General features: G+C 45.1%; 1 protein-coding gene and 1 long non-coding RNA gene across 23 annotated transcripts in view; one reads left to right on the top strand and one right to left on the bottom strand.

Moving 5' to 3' along the window:
• MACF1 (microtubule actin crosslinking factor 1) overlaps positions 1–23,804 on the bottom strand; it is a 398,178-nt gene that overhangs the window by 210,999 nt on the left and 163,375 nt on the right. For 11 of the 22 annotated variants that reach the window (XM_060784074.2, XM_060784077.2, XM_060784075.2 and 8 more), the window contains exon 1: positions 13,530–14,733. The exons of the other annotated variants lie outside the window; for them this stretch is intronic. In XM_060784074.2, coding sequence (XP_060640057.2) covers positions 13,530–14,612 — 1,083 coding nt within the window. In that variant the 5' untranslated portion in view covers positions 14,613–14,733. Of the gene's footprint in view, positions 1–13,529; positions 14,734–23,804 lie in introns of those variants that run through there. 22 annotated transcript variants of the gene reach the window in all.
• Positions 14,934–23,785, top strand: LOC132780397 (uncharacterized). Its single transcript, XR_009631904.2, has 2 exons — positions 14,934–14,999; positions 23,459–23,785. It is a non-coding gene; the product is annotated as an uncharacterized lncRNA (long non-coding RNA).

The following is a 23,804-nucleotide window of genomic DNA, read 5'->3' as shown; positions in this document are numbered from 1 at the left end:
TCCACCTTCGTTACTTGGGTTTGGATGGGAATATTTTAATAAAGCAAATGCAGAAATAATCCTTAGAATGTGCTCTTTAACTACCACTATTCATTTTTCCACATAATCACCAGACAACTGGATACATTTCTGCCAACAATGAACAAGTTTTCTGAAGCTGTCACGGAAGAAGTCGACACTCTGTTTCCGCAACCCATTGTGCATAGATCTTCTGATAGCCAAGCAAAGCAATATGTGACCCACATGTTCTTGTGAAATGGCCATTATGCTTGAAATTTCCTCTGAGTGATATGACGATCATCCTGAATCAATCTGTCAATCTTTTGCTTGTGAAACTCGGTGGCTGCCTCACATGATGTCCAACTCTTTGTTTGTCATGCAAGTCAGATATTCCCACCTCAACGTCTTTAAACTTTCTCGCCCTGTGACAAACATCAACACAATCACCATAAACAGCTTGCATTCTCTGATGAATCTCCTTTGGGGTGACACCTTCTGCTGTCAAGAATTCAATGACTGCACGTTGTTTAAATCGTATTGACTGACCAACTGCGCAGGGTTCCATACTTCACACTTTAACACAACCGTTCAATGCTAAGGCTTCCCACCAAAATGGAAATGTAGAGGAGAGTCTACTGAACAAGCCAGTACCTGTCGTATACCAGTACTGCCATCTGTTGAGGAGTTACAAACGTGGAGGCATTATTTTTCATTCAACCCTCGTAGAAGCAGCTATGCAGGACTAGACTAGACTAGACTAACTGTATGGTCATAGATGTGGGCGAAACATCAGGAGAGAATGCTTCTGGAACAAGTCCAAACAGCCTTGAAAACTCACAGCAACCCAGTGATTCCGGCCATGAAAGCCCTTGACACTTTGTTTTGTCATTATACATCGTACAATGAAATTAAATGCTACCCCCAATATGCACTCCAATATGCATTACGCACCCTTCCACATTCTAATCACTATTGCACAACCTCTCATGTCACATCAGTGTGAAATCACAGAGTTCAATATAGTCACATTTCTAGGATAAAAGCTATCTTTCCGCCTATTTGTCCTTGTTTTTATCATCCTATAACATCTGTCATTTTTTTTAAAAAAAGAATATCCAGGGTGAGAATATTCTGAGTTTTCTTAAGGACGCAGGAATGAGGGCAATCAATAATTCTCTGAGCTTCCCTGAGAGGTTACAGATTGTCATCTTCTATTTGTTTGGTTGTTATGTAGGCCTAGAAAGGATGCATCACAGAATTGTGAAGTTGGAAGACACTCCAAGAGCAATCCAGTCTTCCTGTCAAGCAGGAAGACACAATCCGATCCCTCCCATCCATCCAGATAGCCATCCAGGCTCAGCTTCAAAACCTCAAGAGAAGGAGATTCCACCAGACTTGACCGTGTACTTCTGAGCCAGCAGAAGGATGGATGAGATCTCCCTTGGGGATTTCTCCCAATGAATACAAACATAATGCGCCGACTTGGCATGCCAGACATCTTATTTTGGGCTCAAGACCAATACCTGCCAATGTTGTGACACATGGGCATAATGCAACCTCATCTACCGTAAAGAAGGCAGAGCATATGCAGAGATGGCAGTGCTTTGTGTGTGTGTGTGTGTGTCAGGAGTGACTTGATAAACTGCAAGTTGTTTCTGGTATGAGAGAATTGGCTGTTTGCAAGGACGTTTCCCAGGGGACGCCTGGATGTTTTACCATCATATGGGAGGTTTCTCTCATGTCCCTGCATGGAAAGCTGGAGATGACAGAGGGAGCTCATCCCGCTCCCCGGATTCAAACTGCCGATCTTTCAGTCAGGAGTCCTGCCGGCACAAGGGTTTATAACCTATTGCGCCACTAGGTCAAGCACCAGGCAGTGGAAAAGATGATTCCTGGCCTGGCATACCATTTTTTTTACTGATTTTGTTATGTTTTTATTATTTGGTGGTTTTATTGTATTGATATTGTATTTTATGGTCTTGGTACCAACTGTAAACCGTCCTGAGTCGCCTGCGGGCTGAGAAGGACGATATATAAATATAGTAAGTAAGTAATTAATTAAATAAATTTACCTTTCTATGACTCTGCAACCAGTTGGGGATGTATCTGCTCACACAACTGGTTGATGTTGTTAAATTCTGGCATGACCATTAAGAGGACATTGTGCCAGCCAAAAACTCTTGATTTTTGCTGGAAAGATATGATTTCCCAATGGCTCCTCTCCCATTTTAATTCTAGCAGCAGCGGGCTTGGCTTGGGAGGGAAGGAGAGGATCAGCAGGAGGAATATTCTGCAAATGCAGCCAAGGAACAGGAGAGAGTGTGAAGCTGCCATTTGTATTCTGTGGATCACCTCTTCTCTCCCAGAGTCTGACCTAACGCTTGTTGCATAGAAGAGCCGGTCTTTGTCAGTTGCTGCCACACAGATGGGATCCGGGAAAACCACAGCGCTTTCGTCAAACACACATCCCTTCTCCCATTCCATTCCCAAAAGGAGAAGAGCGGGTTCCTAAAGCCCTTGTAAATTGCACAGTCCTGGTTACAAAATCGAGGGCATCCCTGCCTTTTTCTAGCTCTTCTTTCTTACCACAATCTCCTCAATTCTTTATTACATGGAATTCAGGCCCTGGCTCTCTATGTATACAGACAGTCCCCGAGTTACAAACATCCAATTTACTAGTTTATCGTGTTATGGAGTATTGTCTTATTGTTTACTGTTATTGCTTAACTTTTTGATTTGCATGAAATGTTATGTGTATTGTTATGCTGTTGTTTTTATTGAGGCCTTGGCCTTTGTAAGCCGCATCGAGTCATGCGGGAGATGTTAGCGGGGTACAAATAAAGTTAATAATAATAATAATAATAATAACAACAACAACAACAACAACAACAACAACAACAACTCTTAGTTAAGGACAGGGGTGAGACAACAGGAAGAGAGGAATCTGCCCCTCAGAAGGAAGGGAAATCCACTCCTGGAAGAGTTATTATCATAGGGGGAAGGGGTCTCCATTGAAGCTTTCTCTCCAATCCTTGTTTCCACATTTTTCAAAATCCCATTCCCATAGCGAGAGAAAGGAAAGAGGAATATTCTGAACAGGGGTACAGGCAGCGAAGGAAACACCGCAGGAAGGTTAACCCTTTTCTCTTTGTAATTGTGTCTGATGCTCACGATGGGAATTATATTTATGATGATGTTCATGTTGGGAATGATGTTCATGTTGAAGGGCTTGGGGATGTGGGGTTGACTGGGCCGAAGTTAAGTGCAGAAGAGAGGCCTGAGCAAGGTCACATTCCTGGGAAAGACCTTTCATCGCTTTTCTCAGAGCAACAGCTTGAAAATGATGCTGGGGTTGCTTTGTCAGGTGCAAAGGGAGAAGATAGTGAAAACTTGGACAGAAAGCAAAGTTTTAGTAAACTGAGGCAGAACTTTTAGAATCTTAGGCATTCTGCTCGCTTACAACACAAGAAAGATAACAAACCGTTATCTAGTGGGAAAGTGAGAAAGAATTCTTTCATGTCAATTCCGGCCTTTGGAAAGGGTTTATAATGATTCATGGGAGACCAGTGTTTTAGTCGAGTCAACGTTCTTATTCCATGATGGTTTTGCTTTCAAGTGCTCTATGTTTCATGTATCAAGTTGTTGCCAAGTTTAAATTTTTGCCTAGGAGTTCCTTCATGGTTTCAAGTGCCTTGCTTCATGGTTTTCTATGTACCAATGGACCTGGTTTCTATTTAAAGCTTATGGACTTTTACTGTTTTACTAATTTTTTTTTACTGCTTTGACTACATATATACCATGCCTTGACACTGCGGCATCCTAGAATTCATAATTTCAAAAGGTCTTTCGACTTCTGTGACAAAGGACCCCGTTGCCTCACCGAACTACAATGCTCAGAAGTCGACAGCATTGAACCAGGGCAGTTCAAGTTGCGCCAAAATGCATTAATTGTTCACTTAGACCGCCATGGCTAAATGCAAGGGAATCCTGGGAGTTGTAGTTTCACAAGATCTTTCGCCTTCTCTAACAAAGGGAGTTGCAGTTTGGTGTTGCCTCACTAAATTACAACTCCCAAGATTCCATTGCATTGAATCATGGCAGTTCCAAGTGCCATCAAACTGCATTAAGTCAACAGAGTAGATGCACCTGGCTCTCATAGTGTTGCAGCCTAGTTTGTGCCACATTAGCAGCAGTAGCGAAATATCTATGTGTGTGTGTGTGTATGTGCCTTAGCAGCCAAGTCAAATGAGGATTCAGCATCCCTTGCTGGCCTCTTCTTGTTTCCATCTTTTCTACCCGCCGCAATTAATCCCAAATCACAAAACGACTGGCGAAGGGGCTTGCGTCGTCCATTTACCCATCCGTCTGGGAGCAAGTCTTCTGTTTTCCTCGGCCAGACAGGCGGCATCTGGGCCTATGGCTGGCGCTGCCCGCGTCTCATGCGCTTTCCCCTCCCGGCTTTTTCCTGCCAATTCGGATCAGCGCATCATGATAATTTAATGGCTGCGCTCTGCTCGCTTGCACGCTCCCTCCCTTTCTCTAACAAGCTTCAAAGACATCTTGCATGAAAGGAGGGGCACGGCACATGCATACATTGACACACACACACACAACTCCCAAAAGGAACCCTCCTTGGCTTTGGGAGGAAGAGAGAAGGATCCTAGAAACAAAAGCTCTCCAAAGGAGGTGGCTTGCAAATGCGGCAATGATGGGGATGATGACGTTGATGGGGATGATAATTTTAGTCATAATTACAATCCGAAGGGGAAACACCACTATTGAGGAACCTTCTTCATTCTCTTTGAAAGCAGCAAAGCAGCCACCTTAGGCATCATCATCAAGCAAATGCTTGAAACATGGCACAATAAGGGAAAGGGGACTTCCTTTTTCATTCTATCAAAGGCTGCACTCCTTGGACATCAAAAGCGGAAAAACTGCAAAGAAGGGTTATGCTACACTCAATCCTCTCAAGAAAGGGCCAGGCTTTCCTTGCTGCACAAAAGAAGCTGCTCTCCAATTAGTCTTAGCAGACCACAAGCTGAACATGAGTCAAGAGTGTGATGTGGCATCTAATAAAACCACTGCAATTCTAGGCTGCATAGGATAGTGTCTACACCAGTGTTTCTCAACTCCTTAATGCAGTTCCTCATGTTGTCGTGATCTCCAACCATAACATAATTTTCGTTTTCAACTCATGTCCTGCGTTTACTGTATTCTAATCTTTGTTCTGTGTGTTTTAACATATGTACAAATACATTTTAATAGATGTATTGGACACTGGTTTATGATGTGTTTTTAACTATGTTGTGCCCCGCCTTGAACCATAAAGAGTGGCAAGTAGTAATAATAATAATAATAATAATAATAATAATAATAATAATAATTTAATATTTGTTTTTGTCGTTCTGGTGTTTTGATGTTTTATCATCCTTCTAGGAGACTTCTCTCTTTCCCCGCATGGGGAGCTGGAGCTGATAGAGGGAGCTCATCCGCGCTATCCCTGGATTCGAACCTGCGACCTGTCGGTCTTCAGTCCTGCTGGCACAGGCGTTTAACCCACTGCGCCACCAGGGGCTACTATAATAATAATAATAATAATAATAATAATAATAATAATAATAATCGGTGGTGCAGTGGATTAAACCGCTAAGCTGCTGAACTTGCTGATTGAAAGGTAGCAGGTTCGAATCCGGGGAACAGCGTGAGGTCCTGCTGTTAGCTCCAGCTTCTGCCAACCTAGCAGTTTGAAAACATGCAAATGTGAGTAGATCAACAGGTAACACTCCGGTAGGAAGATAATAGCACTCCATGCAGTCATGCCAGCCACATGACCTTGGAGGTGTCTATAGACAATGCCAGTTCTTTGGCTTAGAAATGGAGATGTGCACCACCCCCAGAGTCAGATACAACTAGACTTAATGTCAGGGGAAAACCTTTACTTTTAATAATAATAATAATAATAATAATAATAATTCCAAAAGGAAACTGGGTTGAACTCATTGGCAACAGGAAGATGTTTCCATCTTCAAAGCAAATAAAAGTCATGTTTCTAGTTTGCAATGTGAAGGCTGAGAACTAGAAACATGACTTTTGCTTACTTTAAAGGTGGAAACTTCTTCCTGTTGCCAGCGAGTTTAATCCAGTTGCCTTTTCCCTTTTGGAATGATTATTATTATTGTTATTGTTATTATTATTATTTGAAACACAACAAGGTGAGTCCACAGCGAACAAGATCATTCCGCTAGCTGTTCTATTGGATCACATGTCGGACACTTCCCGAGTGTCAAGGACTATGTGATGTATTGGCTTATTATTATTATTATTATTATTATTATTATTATTATTATTATTTTCCCTTTTGGAATTATTTATTTATTTATTTAATAATAATAATAATAATAATAATAATAATAATATTTCTCAGTGTGAAGGCAGGAATCCCCAGTCGCACAATGGGTTAAACCCTTGTGCCGGCAGGACTGCTGACTCTGGGGAGTAGGGTAAGCTCTCATCTGTGAGCTCCAGCTTCCCATGTGAGGACATGAGAGAAGCCTCCAACAGGATGGTAACATATCCGAGTGTCCCCTGGCCAACGTCCTTGCAGATGACCAATTCTCTCACACTAGAAGCTACTTGCTGTTTCTCAAGCTGCTCCTAACATGAAAAAAGTGTGAAGGTAATACCTCGTTGTTGTATGCCTTCAAGTTATTTTTCCAATTTATGAGGACCCTAAGGCAAAGGTATTGCAGGGTTTTCTTGGCAAGATTTGCCCAGAGTTATTTGCCTTTGCTTTCCTCTGAGGCTGAGAGAGTGTGGCTTGCGTGATGTCACCTAATGGGTTTCTATGGCTCATCTCCGGAGTCCTAGCCTGATGCTCAAACTACGGCACTACACTGCAAGAACACAGCCAGGATTCTGTGCATTCGGAAATATGGATTTCTCTCTCTGCAGGACTGCTCCCTTGCAGCTTTACCCAGCAATTACTTATACACACACGCATATATATACACCAGCCTATAGAAATAAACCTTTGCCGTAATCTCCTTAGAGTTATAGAATCCAGCTTAGTGCTGCTCCCAATTTCCTCTCCCACTTTGGAAGGCAAGTAGGGCAATGCACACACCTCTACAACTGGGAACAAGAGGACAACTTGAGCCAAACCAGGGTTGCTGTGTTATTCAAAAGTCGAGAGGGAATAACAGATCTACAGGGCCATCCCTGAGCTGAGGTTTCTATTTATGGCAGACAAATCTACTAGTCACGAGGCTTTTTTTCTGGAAGCCTTGCACCAAATGCCAGTTGCTGGGCAGCAGGAAGGGCAGCAAACACAGGGACGGACGTGGCTTTGAGTCCTGCCTAGAGATCCTCCATTGCACCATTAAGATTAAGATTAACCCTGCAAATAAATGGAGACGGGGCTGAATGGCCCTCCATCCCCATCCAGGGGAGTGGTCCCTTTTATCAGTTGGATGGAGCAGCCATGGTGGGTCCAGGAGTCATTATGATATGATATGATATATTATATTATAATTATATATTATATTATGGCATACAAACCACCACTACATTCGGGATGGCCTAAATAAACTGATAACAAGTGGACAGGGAAGCCGGAGGCTGGATGGCCATCTGCTGGAAGGGCTTTGATGGTGTTTTCTTTTATGGTAGAAGGGGAGTTGGAATGGATGACTCTTGGCGGTCCCTTGCAAATCTTATCCATTCATTCATTCATGCCTGGAAGTCTGGTACAATCGCCTTCCTTGGAGTCCTTTAAGCAGAGGCTGGATGGTCATCTGTTGAGAGGGCTTTGATGGTGCTTTCCTTTATGGTAGAAGGGGGTGGATTGGACTGGATGATGACCAGAAGTGACAGACAAATGATTCCCTCAGGAAGCAACCAGCCAGGCTTTGAAGCTGCAAGGCCATTCAGTGCTAATCAAGGTGGCCGATTGCAACATTCACACTTGCCTCAAACAGACAAGAATTCTTTCTCCCACCCTGGACATTCCACAGATATATAAACCTCACTTGCCTAGTTTCCAACAGACCCCCTCAACCTCTGAGGATCCCTGCCATAGATGTGGATGAAATGTCAGGAGAGAATGCTTCGGAAATATGGCCATACAGCCCAAAAAACTCACAGCAACCCAGTGATTCCAGCCATGAAAGACTCTTATATTGACACTTATATTGCTGAAAAAGGTATTAAACATATAGATTAAAACTGGAATGTATTGATGGAGAGGGATGGGGTCATCATTGGTCACTAGTCAATGTCTGTCACTTCTGGTCATCATTGGTCACTAGTCCACGTCTGTCACTTCTAGCCACATAGGTAGGATGCCCCTATATCTGATTCTCTGGAGAGATAAATAGGGGATCAATGGGGCGGGGAGGCGAGTGCCGCTTCAAGGCGAAAGCATGTGGCCGAGGCACGTGTCCTGGGCCCTGGTTTATATCATTAAGCATGATATCTTAAGCCTCAGTCAGTCTCCTTTCCTAGCTTTTATTGGATTGATCACCACAGGCATCCCGCTGCAAGTCGGCACCAAATGCCTCATGTTAATAATACAGCCCTCCTTTGCCATCTTTTGAGCACTGATGTGGCCAAAGAACTTCCAGCTGAAGAGAGAGCAAGGAAAAAAGGGCTGGGCAGGTATAAAAAGATGCAGAAAGTGGCCCTAAAAATCAGAGGCTTTGTCAGTTGGGGTTAACCATATGCATCATTGTCTTTGAATGGAATAATGTTGGTTTGCTGACCACCAAACAGCTCCTGGTATTAATCATCCCTTGCTTTTTGAATCGTATTTTTAAAAAGCAAGTAAATAACTAATCTACAGGAGTCTTTTTTTCTTTTCCATTCTTGGCTAGAAGCACAGACTTCTTCCTTTGGTGATTTGTTTATTTAATATCTATGGCTCCTTCTCCCAGAGTTGTGAAGTAATGGTAACAAAAAGTTGTTTTTAAAAAGAATGCAACTGTCCTATTAAAACGCCACTAATTAATTTCCAAAAGCCTCTTTCAATAAGAAAGGACAGTGGAAGGAATGCAGAAAGGAGACCTGGCCAATCTCCAGTGGGAGGGAGTTCCACAAGATAATACATCAAAAATGCACTATCATCACCCTCATCATCATTGGATCCCCTGGTGGCGCAGGACTGAAGACCGATAGGTCGCAGGTTCGAATCTGGGGACAGCGTGGATGAGATCCCTCTGTCAGCTCCAGCTCCTCATGCGAGGACATGAGAGAAGCCTCCCACAAGGATGGTAAAACATCAAAAACATCCGGGCGTCCCCTGGGCAACGTCCTTGCAGACGGCCAATTCTCTCTCACCAGAAGCGGCTTGCAGTTTCTCAAGTTACTCCTGACACACAAAAAAAAAAACATCATCCTCATATGTATTTATATCTCACTTCAGGCGGCAGGACTGAAGATTGACAGGTCAGATTTTTTAATCTGTGGCAAGCGCGGATGTGCTCCCTCTGTTAGCTCCAGCTCCCCATGTGGGGACATGAAAGAAACCTTCCACAAGGATGGTAAAACATCAAAATATCCGAGCTTCCCCTGAGCAACGTCCTTGCAGACAGCCAATTCTCACACACCAGAAGTGACCTGCAGTTTCTCAAGTCGCTCCTGACATGAAAAAAAAAAATTCTCACTTTCCTCTCTTGATATTCTCTGGTATGTTTTAGTATTGTGAACCAATATTCAAAGTGGTTCACAATACTAAAACATACCGGACAGGCTTGTGAGGTTGGTGAGAGCAAGAGCAAACCTTACCCCACAAAGAAAGTCTAAGTTAACCCATATTTATTAAGACAAAGAGAGTTTCTTTGCATCACAGCTTTCCTCCTTCTGGCTGCTCCCAGTTTGCACCATTCTGGTGGAACTGCTTAGCAAAAACAAAAGCCCAAACCCTTTGTCACCTATATATTTCCGAACAGTGCCATTGAAGCACCATGCAATGCTAATATAGAGCTGCAGGATTCCCATCTACACAAAGCCTTTGCCAAAACATTTCCTCAGACTGTCAACAAACCCAAGCCTTAACCATGATCTCAAACTTATTTCGGCACAAGTCAGCGACCAGACTTAAGGAGGAATGGACTTGCTTTGCAGAAGGATCTCTTGGGACAAAACTTGAGGGCATTTGCGAGTTTCCTATGAGTTTGGGTTAAGACTCAAGGGGCATCTACATGGCAGAACAAATGCAGTTTGACCCCACTTTAGCTACCACAGCTGAATGCTACGGGATCCTAAAGGTTGTGGTGTGATGAGGCAACAACACTCTTTGGCAGAGAAGGCAAAAGTCCTTTCCTAATGATAAGTCTCATCATTCCATAGCACAGAGACATAGGAATAAAAATGGCACCAAACTGCATTCATTCCACAGTGCAGATGCACCTCTAGACCCATTTCTGGGTGGGATGCCGCTTGACTCATTTGCTCAAATCCATCCTCAGGAAGCAGGTTTTCCAGTGCATACAAACAAAATGGGCTTGCGTTCAGATGGAGGCACCCAGCAGCCAAGTTTGCACAAGTCAAATTTTGCTATGTTTTTGCTTGTTTGATTTTGAACCCCTTCAGCCATTCCTCTCTCAGCAGTTACAGTCTGACAGCCAAAAACCAACCTCATATGGCTCTGCAAACAGATCCTCCAGTAAAGAAGGTCTCCCTTTTGCAGAGTTGCTTTTAAAAATATTTGAAAACTGCTTCCATGCTCCTGACTCAATTCCCTGGTTTTTAAACCAGTTGGCAACTGCAGTGGATATTGGGTCCCATTTTCTACTCCTGGAACCTTCTAAGGACTGCTCCAAAACTGGGAGGAAACCCAGCAAAACCACCAGCAGCCAGGGATCTGCTATTACTTTTAAAGAACACGTTTGTAAAGATGTTGGAAAAACAAAGGGTGGCCCTGCAAGCTATTGAGAAGATGAACTACCGTTCCGAGAAAAGCAATTAATCAATTTCTTGGGAGTTTGGGTAGCTCAAGAGCAGCAAAAACCAGCTCGGAAACCTTCCCTAGCAATGCCAGGGAGACACCTTGCCCCATTCCTAATTTAATCTAAACCAGAACAGATCTTTATATCACTTCCTTGGCATCAAATTTGGTCCCCAGCCCTTCTGATCTGCTGCAAAAGCAGCATGGTTCCATCATGATTCTCCATGGATCGCCATGAAAAGAATGGACCCACATTGCAGTCCCACAAAACCTGGGACAGGGACAGGGACAGGGAGGAAGACAGGTGTAACTTAGATAGAAGTTATGCAGCAGAATATTTTATTGTCAGAGTGGGTTGCTGTTGCCCTCCAGATGTTGTCTAGACTGCACAATGAGTCAGAACAGCCCAGAGCAAAGGATGCTTGGAACTGCAGTCCAAAACATTGGCCTAAAATATCCCTGTTGTGCATATTCTAAATGGGAGCAAGGGGTCAGTCCTGGATTGATTTCCATTCTATTAATGGCAACTGGGCATGCTCCTGCCCTCGGTGGCACAATAGATGAAACCCTTGCACTGGTAGGACTGCTGACCTACAGGTTGGCAGTTTGAATCCGGGGAGAGGGGTGAGCTCCCGCCTCAGCTCTAGCTTCTCATGCGGGGACATGAGAGAAGCCTCCCACAGGATGGTAAAATATCACACATCCAGGCATCCCCTGGGCAACGTCCTTGCAGGCAGCCAGTTCTCTCACACCAGAAGTGACTTGCAGTTTCTCAATTCACTCCTGATATGAAAAGAAAAAACTGGGCATGTGCAGAGTAGCTTTGCATTGTCACAAACTACAGTCAATCTTTCACCTGGAATCAGAGAAAAAAGAGATTTCCATGCTTTGTAGGTTGGAAAGGTGAGTTTCAGAGGAGGCTTAACATTATAATTACTACTTTTGGGTACTTCCAATGTGCCCCTACCTTTAGAGAGACTGTTCTCGAGCATTCAAGTGAATTGTAGTCACTGAGAAAATACAGGAACCTTAAAAGAAGTCTTTTGGTGTTTACATCCCAGAAAGGCATCTAGGAGATCTAGAGAAAAAACATTGCTAATCCTAATGACATCATTGCAACAAAAGCAGGTGCCAAATAGGCTGGGTATCATTCTGTGCCAAGTCTTGGCACAGCTTTAAGGCAAATGGTAGCCCATCTCTCCAAGACCCGGTCACAATGTATCCCCCAATGGCCCCCAATGCATGCTATTGAAGAAAGACCAGCTAATGTGCAGAAGAAAGAGATTTGACAGGTGAAATGCACACGAAAGAGGCACAGCGCATGCATGGGCGCACATGTTTTTAGAAAGGCTACTTGGTCCGACACCAAGCGGCCCCTCCAGCAACACAATACAGCAAATGCAGGCTGTGCCGCAAGCAGAAACTGTGGACTTTGCTTGCACCTTGTGTGATGCCAAACGGCTCCGGTTGTATGTGTCTTCTCTCCCTGCACTGATTATCACTGATTGTTGATATGGCTTTATTTAAGAGTAGAAACCAATCCATGGATGGCCAAGTCCCAACAGTCAACACCTCAAAATACCTGTGATAGGTTTTCCTGAGGTTGCCGTAAGTGACTTGAAGGTACACAACAACAAGAAAAACAATAAATGTCTATGTGTATTCCCCAATCTCAATATTGGTGGTGAATCTGCTCTGGGTTTTAATCTAAACTGAGATCTTCAAGATTTTCAATGCTATCCAGTTGGGTTTGAGACTTCAGGACATTGGACAGCTCCTTGACCAGTAAAGCCAACTCTTCTGGACTTTTTAAAGCAGAGCTTACAGGTACGTAGTGCTACCAGGCAGAAGAGGGTGCTTGACAACTTGGATTTCTCCATGAAAGTTCAGACTAAAATCCAGAATGGATTTCCACCATCCTCACCACCAACAACAAACAAAGGCACCAGCTGCTACTGGGACCTACCTCAACTTGCACAGTGCAGCACTGAAATTTTGGGAATAGATATCATAACTAGATATCTAAGCAGAGGAGGGCAAACTACTGAGGTTCAAATCAGATGCAAAAAGTTGCAGTCACAAGTTCTTATTCTTGCAAAAGTCTAGTCCCTTAAGAAAAGGCACAAAGCCAAACAACTCTCTAAAGGATGCACCAAGTCACTTCACTTAAACACTGATTTCTAAGTCAGGAATTGAGGCAGCTTCCTACTTTCTCTCAGATCTGGGGAGGTACTTTCTAGATTACAAAGAGTTCATTGACTCACATGGAATACTCTTCTGTGCATCTTAGATGCCCAAGCTTGTTTTAATGCCCTGACCCCACAGATGGGACTTTCACAGCCCACCATCAGTGACTACCATGTTAGTAGAGTGAACCTGAACTCCAACCAAAACTTTAGAGGAGCTGTTCAAGGTGCTGAAAGGCACTAAGACCCTAACCTTATTTGCCGGCCTGCAAATGGAGGCTATCAGTAGCCACTTCTGCAAAGACGCTACTCCCCAGGAAGACCTGGAGGCCATACTGCCTTCCTTAGGCCTTGAGCCCACCCTCAGCCCAAAGGAGAGGAGAAAAGAGGTTGACACTGACCCCTTCTTCGTCTGACCGATTTTCCCTCCTTGCCAGCGTTCTTCTTTGGGGGTCTTCCTCGTGGTGGGAGTTGGCATGGGCCTTGCCCTGTGTATGGCTGGGGTCGCTGCCGTATCCCGAGGAGCACCAGAAAGTGCTGGACATTGAGTCGCTGAAGGACGATTTGCTCTGGGAGGCGGGCATCTTGGCCCAGGTGGCTGAGGGTGGCTCTTGGCCAGCGGGTTTCCGCTGGGGCTTTGACCCCTCCTGGCTTCCCGCTTGGTCTGCCAAAGGAGATGGCGTGGACAGCTCTGAGATAGTGCCCTTGTCTGCCGTGCTCCAGGAGGCCCCCCAGGAGATGCTTTCGCTCACATCCTCTGCATTCCAGGCTTCCTCCACCACCGTCAGGGGAACCTCTGGCTTGGGCTGGTCCCACGAGCGACAGACCACCACCACTGAGTCCTCCTCCTTTTCCTCTTCTTCCTTTTCCTTCTCTCCTTGGACAGAGGCTTCCTTGGGCCATGGCACCAAGACAGCTAGGCTGCTGCCCCATCTCTGGTGGGCCACAACTTGGCTGGTCACCTTTTCGCGGTTCAGTTCGGCTGGATTGTCCCGCAAGCGAGCAATGACAGTGGTGCCCTCTTCCACGGGGTCTCTGGGGCTCCCTGCTTTGGAGGAAGAGGATGGGCAGGAGGGTTTCCCTGTCACAAAGTGAGCCCTTTCAAGCTCCCCTTGGAAGCGCTCCCTCACCTGCACGAGGCGCCCTTCCTCCGTCCCATCGGGCTCTTTGGTGGCGCCGTTTTGGTGCAGCCGCTTGGCAAGGTCCTTCCCTTCCACCTCCAATGGAGCCGCAGGCAGGTTCCTCTCTGCTTCTCGTTCCTCATCATCCTGCTGCTGCAATTCTTCTCCTTCTCCAGTGACGGCTTCATAAGGTCCCTCCGGTGCCGGATCCGCTCTCTCAGGGGATGTCCCCTTCTTCCCTTTCCTCCTGCGCCTGAAGCGGCCCTTCTTCTTCTTCCTCTTTGGGGAGAAGGGTGCCTTCGTGGGCTCCCCTCCGCCACCAGCCTCCTTCGGTTCCTTAACGCAGCCCAGCGTGCTCCCCATCCCACTGTCCCAGAGTGCGAGGCGCCCGTGACAATGCAGCTAAGCCGGGCTTGGCCTCCTCCTCCTCCTCTGGGATAAACCCCGTCCACCGCTTCATCAGATTAGACGCACATTTTCAAAACACACACGCAGACAGACATGGGAGGCAAAGGCTGGCACGTCCCTGCACACACAAGGCGCGCCGATCCCAGGTTTGTCTCCTGCTTCGCTTTCCGGAGGCTGCCTTTTTCCGACAGCCATCTTACGATGAAGAGGAGGAGGAAGCTGCTGCTGCTGCTGCCGGGGAGGGAAGACACATTCAAAGCATCTCACTGCAGTTCGGAAATCACTTGACCTAAAAGCAGACGGCGCCCGGATTGGCTGCGGCGTCCTCTCTCCAAATATGAGGTAATGGGAGCAGTGCTGCCCTTCTCCGTAAGGCAAACAGAGAGAGAGATAGAACCAGACAGACAGAGAGAAAGGCGGGGAGGGGGCAAAAGGAGGGAACGAGAAAGAGAGGGGGACAGAGGGAGGGAAGGAAGGATGAAGGAGACGCTGCTGCTGCTGCTGCTCCTCAGCGGAGAGGGGTGTGGCACCAGGCAAGGAGATGGGGATCAGAGAGCCAAGTTTTTTTAAACCCACCCCCCTCCCACCCACAGCATCAGCATCATCGCCACAACAAAGGTGCGATGGGGGGGGGGGAGCCCTGAAAAAGGGAGGAGAAAGAGAGGGGTGTTTTTAGTACAATCTTGGAAGGAGCGCAAAACAACAGGCGCCTGGGGCTGCTGTGGTTTCCTTACAGAATTTGGGGGGGAAAGGGTGGGGAGGTAAATGGGTGCCAGGATGGGAAACAAGAAGAACAAGGGTGGGGAAAGCCAAGCCCCACTGCACCTAGATATTCATGTTGACATGCCAGCTATTTTGGGTCTTCCTCCAACCTGGTTACTGCTGTATTTTTGCTAAGCTGTTCAGCTCCGGAGATCAAGCACATCCCTATAGCCTGTCTGAAACCATAAAAATAAAGGGGACACAGTGATCGGACCCCAAGACTATTGGCTGAGAATCTAATGTCCCCAAGTAGGGAAGGTGGGCACTCAGGTGGTGATTCACATACAGATAAATATCCCCCAAAGCAGAAAAGAGGGACCACCATGACGGCTAAGGGATGAAATGGGGGAATGCCAAACTGTTGGTGAGAAATTGGACCAAAATCCAGACCTGAGACAGGTGCGTTATTAGTTCATTTGGTAGGAACGCCTGGTGGCACAATGGATTAAACCCTTGTGCCAGCAGGACTGAAGATCAACAGGTTGGAGGTTCAAATCCGAGGAGAGCGCGGATGAGTTCCTTCTGTCAGCTCCAGCTCCCCATGCAGGGACATAAGAGAAGCCTCCCACGAGGATGGTAAAAAAACATAAAAACATCCGGGCATCCCCTGGACAACGTCCTTGCAGACGGCCAATTCTCTCACACCAGAAGCGACTTACAGTTTCTCAAGTCACTCCTGACACGAAAAAAAGGTTCATTTGCTCACCAGCGCACCTTTTCATTCCACCAACATGGAAATTACTGGTGTAATGTTGCCAATTCCAACATTTACACCTGCCTCAAATAGACAAGAGTTCGTTCACATATGAACCTCAGTTGCCTAGTTTCCAACAGACCTCACAACCTCTGGGGATGCCTGCCATAGATGCATGCAAAACATCAGGAGAGAATGCTTCTGGAACATGTCCATACAGCCCAGACAACTCACAACAACCTATTATTTATTCATTAAAATGTTTCTGCCCCACCCTGTATCACAAAACCTTGGGGTGGTCTACTAGTAAAATGCATGCAGAGAGATAAAAAAAACTTAGGTAAGCAACTGACCACTTCTGGTCCCCAAAGTTAAAAGAGTCCAAGTCTTATTGAAGGGGGTGCAATAAGTCATTTCCCAAAAGATATAAGCAACAAAGCAAAGCAAGTGTTTCCCAAACTATGCCAGGGTCCCAAATACTGGAAAGGACCTGGCTTCCTCCTCTTTGGAAAGGAAAGAAACTCAAGGATCACTCAATGCCAACGATTTCTCCAAGAAGGAGCCAGAGAAACGGATACACAAAGGGTTTTCAGAAAACAGTGCTCTTTGGAAAAACAGGGACAGGTTGGCTGCTAATTAAAAAGCTCAAACTGCTCTCTTTTACTAAATGTGTGGGTTAGGGTTTTATTTCGTGAAATATAGGGCAAGAGGGGAGTATTAGTTCAGAAGCTCCTCTTATGAATCCAGGCACAGATCTGGCTTCTTTCTTTTTCTTCCTTCCCTTCTTCCCATCCCCCTCCTTTCATTTCATTCCTTCCCGTCCCCCATCCTTCCTCCCTCCCTCCCTCCTTCCTTCCTTCCTTCCCTTCTCCCTCCTTTCACCTTCTTCCTTCCTTTCTTCTCTCCTTCCCTCCCTCCCTCCTTCCCTTCCTTCTCCTGTCATTTTATTCCTTCCTTCCCTTCCTCCTCACTTCTTCGTCCTTTCTTCCCTTCCCCCTCTTTTCATTTCCTTCCTTCCTTTCTCTCCTTCCCTTCTTCCCTTCCCTCTCCTTTCATTTTAGTCTTTCCTTTTTTTCCCCTTCCTCCTCCTCTCTTCATTTCCCTTCCTTCTCTTCTTCCCTCCCTTTTCACTTCCTTCTTTTCTTCGCTTCCCCTCCTTTTATTTCCTTCCTTCCCTTCTCCCCTTTCCACTCCTTCCTTCCTTCCCTTTTCCCTTTCCTCTCCTTTCATTTTAGCCCTTCCTTTTTCCCTTCCTCCTCCTTTCTTCATTTCTCCTTCCTTCTCTTCTTCCCTCCCTTTTCATTTTCTTCTTTTCTTCCCTTCCCCCTCCTTTCATTTCTTCCCTTCCCTTCTCCCCTTTCCATTCCTTCCTTCGTTCCTTCCTTCCTTTCCTCCCTGCCTCCCTCTTCCCTTCCCTTCTTCCCTTCATTCTCCTTTCATTTTCTTCCTTTCCTTTCATATTTCTTCGTTCTTCCCTCCTCCCCTCCCCTCTCCTCTCCTTTCCTTCCTTCCTTTCTTGCTTTCTTCCCTTCCTCCTCTTTTCTTTGTCCTTCCTTCCCTCTTCCTTTCCCCCTCCTTTCATTTTCTTCTGTCTTTCCTCTATCTCTCCCTCCCTTTCTTCCATCTTTCACATCTTCTTTCCTCCTTTGCCTCTTTCCCTTCTTCCCCCTTTTCCTCCTCCTTTCAAGTTGCTTTTATGGGCTTGCCAAACTTCTGCATGGTAGCAATTCCAGTAACATATTGTTAACTAACTGTAAGACGGGGGGGGGGAGCAAAATTTCACACGGGAAAGCAAAAAATTGCTCTTACAAAGACAACAACTTTTTATGTTATAATAACACAGTGGAATCTAACAATAACAATCTAATGTTCTGTTATAATATTATAATCTAAAGGAAGTTAAAGACGCGATGAGCGGCTGTCTCTTCTGCTTCCTTAATTCACATTAATTCATCAATTCTGTTGCTGGATCAATATTATCTATTTATATAGTGCAGATACTGTATGTTTTATTTGGTCTCAATGCTCTAAAGCAGTGATGGGGAAACCTTGGCCCTAGGGTGTTTTGGACTTCAACTCCCAAAATTCCTAACAGCCGGTAAATGCATCCTACAAAACGTATTTCATGCCTCTAGCCAAAGGAAAGAATAAGAAAGGAGAACAAGTTTGCTTAGCTGCTTTGAGTTTATTTTTCAGAGAGAAAAGATTGGATATAAGGGAGGAGGAGGAGGAAAAGGAAAAGGAAGAGGGGAGGAGGAGGAGAGGAAGGAGGAGGAGGAGAGGAGAAGAAGAAGAGGAAGAAGAGAAGGAAGAAGAGGAGGAGGATAGGAAGAAGAGGAAGATATGGAGGAGGAAGAGGAAGAAGAGAAAGAGGAGGAGGAGGAAGAAGAGGAGGAGGAGGAGGAGGAGGAGAGGACAGGAAGAAGAAGAGGATAATGAGGAAGAGGAGGAGGAGGAGGAAGAGGAAGAAGAAGTAGAGTAGGAACAGGAAGAGGAAGAAGAAAATGAAGAAGAGGAGGAGGAAGAGGAAGAAGAAGAGGAGGAGAAGGAAAGGAAGGAGGAGGAGGAGAAGAGGGGGAAGAAGAGGAAGAAGAGGAGGAGGAGAGGAAGAAGAGAAAGATGAGGGGGAGGAAGAGGAAGAGAAAGAAGAGAAGGTGGAGGAAGAAAAGGAGGAAGAGAAAGAACAGGAAGAAGAAAAGGAAGAAGAGGAGCAGAGGAAGAAGAGGATGAGAAGGAGGAGGAGCAAGAGGAAGAGGAAGAATGGGAGAAGAGAAAGAAGGAGGAAAAAGAAGGTGGAGGATGAAGAGGACGAAGAAGAGGGAAAAGAGAAGGAAGAAGAGGAGGAGGAGAAGTAAAGCAGAAGAAGAAGAAAAAGAAGAGGAGGAGGAGAAAGAGGAATAACAGGAAGAGGAAGATCAGGAAGAGGAAGAAGAAAAGGAAGAGGAGGAGCAGAGGAAGAAGAAGAGAAGGAGGAGGAGAAAAAAGAGGAAGAGGAGGAATGAGAGAAGAGAAAGAAGGAGGAAAAAGAAGGTGGAGGATGAAGAGGAAGAAGATGAGGAAGAAGAAGAGGAGGAGGAGGAGGAGGAGGAGAAGCAGAAGAAGAAGAGGAGGAGGAGGAGGAGGCCACCAGGATCAGGGCAGGGAGCAAACAGCCCTCATGTAATGGAAAGGAGATGCTGCAAGGCCCAACCTCCATACCAAGCCTGCCATGAGAAATCCCTTTATGAAATCCTCAGACCAAACTGCAGCAACCAATTGGGCACCAGCCAGAGACTCCCGCTGAGACCGCTCTCTGACTAACCAAGGTCTCTCTCCATCCCTCAGTTCCCCCCAGGCAAAAAGCCCCCTCCTTCCCATCTTCTCGGGTACCATCTGTGCTGCTCTAGCCTCTCCATCCCATCCTGTCCTTCCTCCTTTTTCGGTATAGCAGCACCACCCAGCGGCTGAGAAGAGAGCCACACAAGGAAATGCATTTGTGCAACAGGCTCAGTGGAATATCTTTTCCTGCCATTTGAATCCATGATTCCATTGCTCCCACTTTCTCTTTGTGTGTGTGTGTGTGTGTCAGAAGTGACTTGAGAAACTGCAAGTCGCTTCTGGTATGAAAGAATTGGCTGTCTGCAAGGATGTTGCCCGGATGTTTGATGTTTTACCATCCTGATGGGAGGCTTCTCTCATGTCCCTGCATGGGGAGGTTGTGAGGTCTTTTGGAAACTAGGAAAATTGGGTTCACATATCTCTGGAATGATGTCCAGGGTGGGAGAAAGAACTCTTGTCTGCTGGAGGTAAGTATGAATGTTTCAATTGGCCACCTTGATTAGCATTTGATGGCCTGACAGTTTTTTGGTGTGGTTTGTTCCTGCCTGGGGGAATCCTTTGCTGAGAGGTGATTTGCTGTCCCTGATTGATTCTTGTCTGGAGTTCCCTGGTGTTTGAGTGTTGTTTTTAATTACTGTTATACTTTTAGATTTTTTAAATACTGGTAGCCAGATTTTGTTCAATTTTATGGTTTTTTCCTTTCTGTTGAAATTATCCACATGCTTGTGGATTTCAGTGGCTTCTCTGTGTAGCTTGGCGTGGTAGTTGTTAGAGTGGCCCAGCATTTCTGTGTTCTTGCCATACGTTGAGAGAACCACTGACTGCATAGGGAAGCTGATGAGGAAACACAACCTACAAACTCTCTACAAACCCACTAAGAAAATGCAACGAATGCTACGTTCAGCAAAGGACAAGAGGGATCCTCTCACCTCTGCAGGAGTCTACCGTATACCATGCAGCTGTGGACAAGCTTACATAGGGACCACCAAATGCAAAAATGCCCAAACACGCATCAAGGAACATGTAAGGCACTGCAAACTAACTCAAACAGAGAAGTTAGCCATAGCAGAGCACCTGAGGAACCAACGTGGACATAGCATATTATTTGAGAACACAGAAATGCTGGAACACTCCAACAACCACCATATCAGACTACACAGAGAAGCCATTGGACAATTTCAACAGAAAGGAAGAAACCATGAAATTGAACAAAATCTGGCTACCAGTATTAAAAAAACCTCTAAAATTATAACAGTAAACAAAAACAACACTCTAACACCGGGGAATTCCAGACAAGAAACAATCAGGGACAGCTAATCACCTCTCAACAAAGGATGCCCCCAGGCAGTAACAAGGCACACCAAAAAGCTGTTAGGCCATCAAATGCTAATCAAGGTGGCCAATTGAAACATTCACACCTAGCTCCAACAAACAAGAATCCTTCCCCTCACCCTGGACTTTCCACAGATATATAAACCCAGTTTTCCTAGTTTCCAACAGACCTCACAACCTCTGAGGATGTTTGCCATAGATGCAGGTGAAATGTCAGAAGATAATACTTCTAGAACAGTGTTTCTCAACCTTCCTAATGCCATGACCCCTTAATACATTTTCTCATGTTGTGGTGACTCCCAACCATAACATTATTTTCGTTGCTACTTCAGAACTGTCATTTTGCTCCTGTTATTAATTGTAATGCAATTATCTGATAAGCAGGATGTATTTCCATTCACTGGACCAAATTTGGAACAAATACCCGATATGCCCAAATTTGAATAGTGGTGGGGTTGCAGGGGATGGGGAGGGGTGATTGATATTGTCATTTGGGAGTTGTAGTTGCTGGGATTTAGAGTTCACCTACAATCAAAGAGCATTCTGAACTCCAGCACTGACGGAATTGAACCAAACTTGGCACACAAAACTACCATGGCCAGCAGAAAACACGGGAAGGGTTTGATGGGCATTGACCTTGAGTTTGGAGTTGTAGTTCACCTACATCCAGAGAGCACTGTGGACTCAAACAATGATGGATCTGGACCAAACTAGACTGGAATACTCAATATGCCCAAATGTGAACACCAGTGGAGTTTGGGGAAAATAGACCTTGACATCTGTGAGTCGTAGTTGCTTGGATTTATAGTTCACCTACACTCAAAGAGCATTCTGAACCCCACCAACAATTAAATTGGACCAAAATTCCTACACAGAACCCCCAGGACCAACAGAACATATTATGTTTTCTGATGGTCTTTGGCGACCCCTCTGACGCTGCTGGCAACCCCCGCAGGGGTCCCGACCCCCAGGTTGAGAACCACTGTTCTAGAACATGGCCAAACAGCCTGAAAAACCTACAATGGCCCTTTATTTATTTATTTAGTACATTTCTATACTGCCCCTCTCAGGCTTCCGGCAACTCAAGGCTGTTTACAAGGCAAGAATTCAATGCCGCCAAGGACACAATTACAATATATAATATAAAAAAAAAACATCAGCAACAATAAAATCAAACATTATAATGAAACATGCTTCAATCGATAATCATTAAAACAATGTCCAGTTCTGTCATATAGTTATTCCATTATTATATCCGTTACTCTGTATTTTCAAATGCCTGCTCAAATAGCCATGTCTTCTGGAATGATAGGAGTGAGGAAGCTGATCTAATCTCCCTAGGAAGGGCGTTCTATAGCCGAGGGGCCACCACTGAGAAGGCCCTGTCTCTCGTTCCCGCCAACCATACTTGTGATGATGGCGGGACCGAGATCAGGGCCTCTCCAGATGATCTTAAAGTCCTTGCAGGTTTATAAGGGGAGTTTCGTTCGGACAGGTAAGTTGGGCCAGAACCGTTAATAAAGATGATGAACAGAACAGGGCCCAGGATGGAATCCTGTGGCACTCCACTCATCACTTCTATCCAGGATGAAGAGGAGCTGTTAGGAATTGTGGGAGTTGAAGTCCAAAACACCTGGAAGGCCAAAGTTTGCCCATGCTTGTTCTAGAGCAAAATAAGGAATCCAACAGCCTCAAGAAAATCAAGTGTAAAACAGATCCCTTATGAATCAGCAGCCATTTTTGAGATCGTCAACAGAAGAAAAGGCTATCGCAAGAGGAAGTCATTTCTTATCACAAAATCTCAAACATCTATATATATAAAAATGCTCTGTGCATAATGGGTTCCTTAAAAACAAAAGAACCAATGAACGAAATCACACCAAATTTGGCAACAAAATGTCTTACAACACAAGGAGTGACCATCACTCAAAAAATTATGATTTTGTCATTTGGGAGTTGCAGTTGCTGGAATTTATAGTTTACGTACAATCAAAGAGCATTCTGCACTCCACCAATGATGGAATTGAACCAAACGTGGCACACAGGATTCCCATGACCAGCACAAAACACCAGAAGGATTTGGTGGCCATTAACATTTTATTCATTGGTTCTTTTGTTTTTTTGAGTTTGGGAGTTGTAGTTCACCTACATCCAGAGAGCACTGTGGACTCAAACAATGATGGATCTGGACCAAACTTGGCACGAATATTCCATATGCCCAAATATGAACTCAGATGGAGTTTGGGGGAAATAGACCTTGACATTTGGAAGTTGTAGTTTATAGTTCCCCTACAACAAAGAGCATTCTGAACCCCACCAACGACAGAATTGGGGGAAACTTTCCACACAGAACCCCCATGACCAACAGAAAATACTTAAGGCCATCCAATCCAACTTCCTTCATCACGGCAAGAAAACATAATCAAAGCCCTCCTGACTAAGAGCCATCCAGCCATTGAAATAGATAGATAGATAGATAGATAGATATGATTCTCACACAGAGAGATATAGTATCATAGATTTGAAAGGGACCCTTAAAAAAGGACAATGATATGTTGCATGTTCCAGAGTAGGCAAATCAGACAATCACCACATCAACACTGACAAAGAAACAGCAAGAAATACTGTTTATCAACAAGCAGAAATAAATTACATATATTAGAAACCAACACTTTCTCGTTACTTTATTTTCCAGATCAACAGACTGGGCCACAGCAACACGTGGCAGGGGACAGCTAGTTATAAAATAAAATACACATGACATGACGAAGCTCAAATTAGATCCGAGAAAGTGATTAGAGAGAGACTGGTAGCAAGATGCGGGACCTTTCGCCTCGCAAAACAATACGGTTATGAATTGAGGGTCACAGAAACCCCCAAAAGCGCAACAGATGTTGGACAGAAAACTCAGCTAAACGGTTGCCAACACAACAAAGTTGACTGTCAGTTCAATGGCTGTAAATATGCTCCATAGTCTGTAATTTAATTATACAATCTGCAATGAAAGCTGCTTATTTTCCAATGCTATTGCCCTGGGCCAA

This window comes from Anolis sagrei, chromosome X, assembly GCF_037176765.1.
Source record: "Anolis sagrei isolate rAnoSag1 chromosome X, rAnoSag1.mat, whole genome shotgun sequence".
Classification (NCBI taxonomy): Eukaryota; Metazoa; Chordata; class Lepidosauria; order Squamata; family Dactyloidae; genus Anolis; species Anolis sagrei.
Note: the sequence above shows the minus strand (reverse complement) of the source record. Positions and strands in the feature narration are given on the sequence as shown.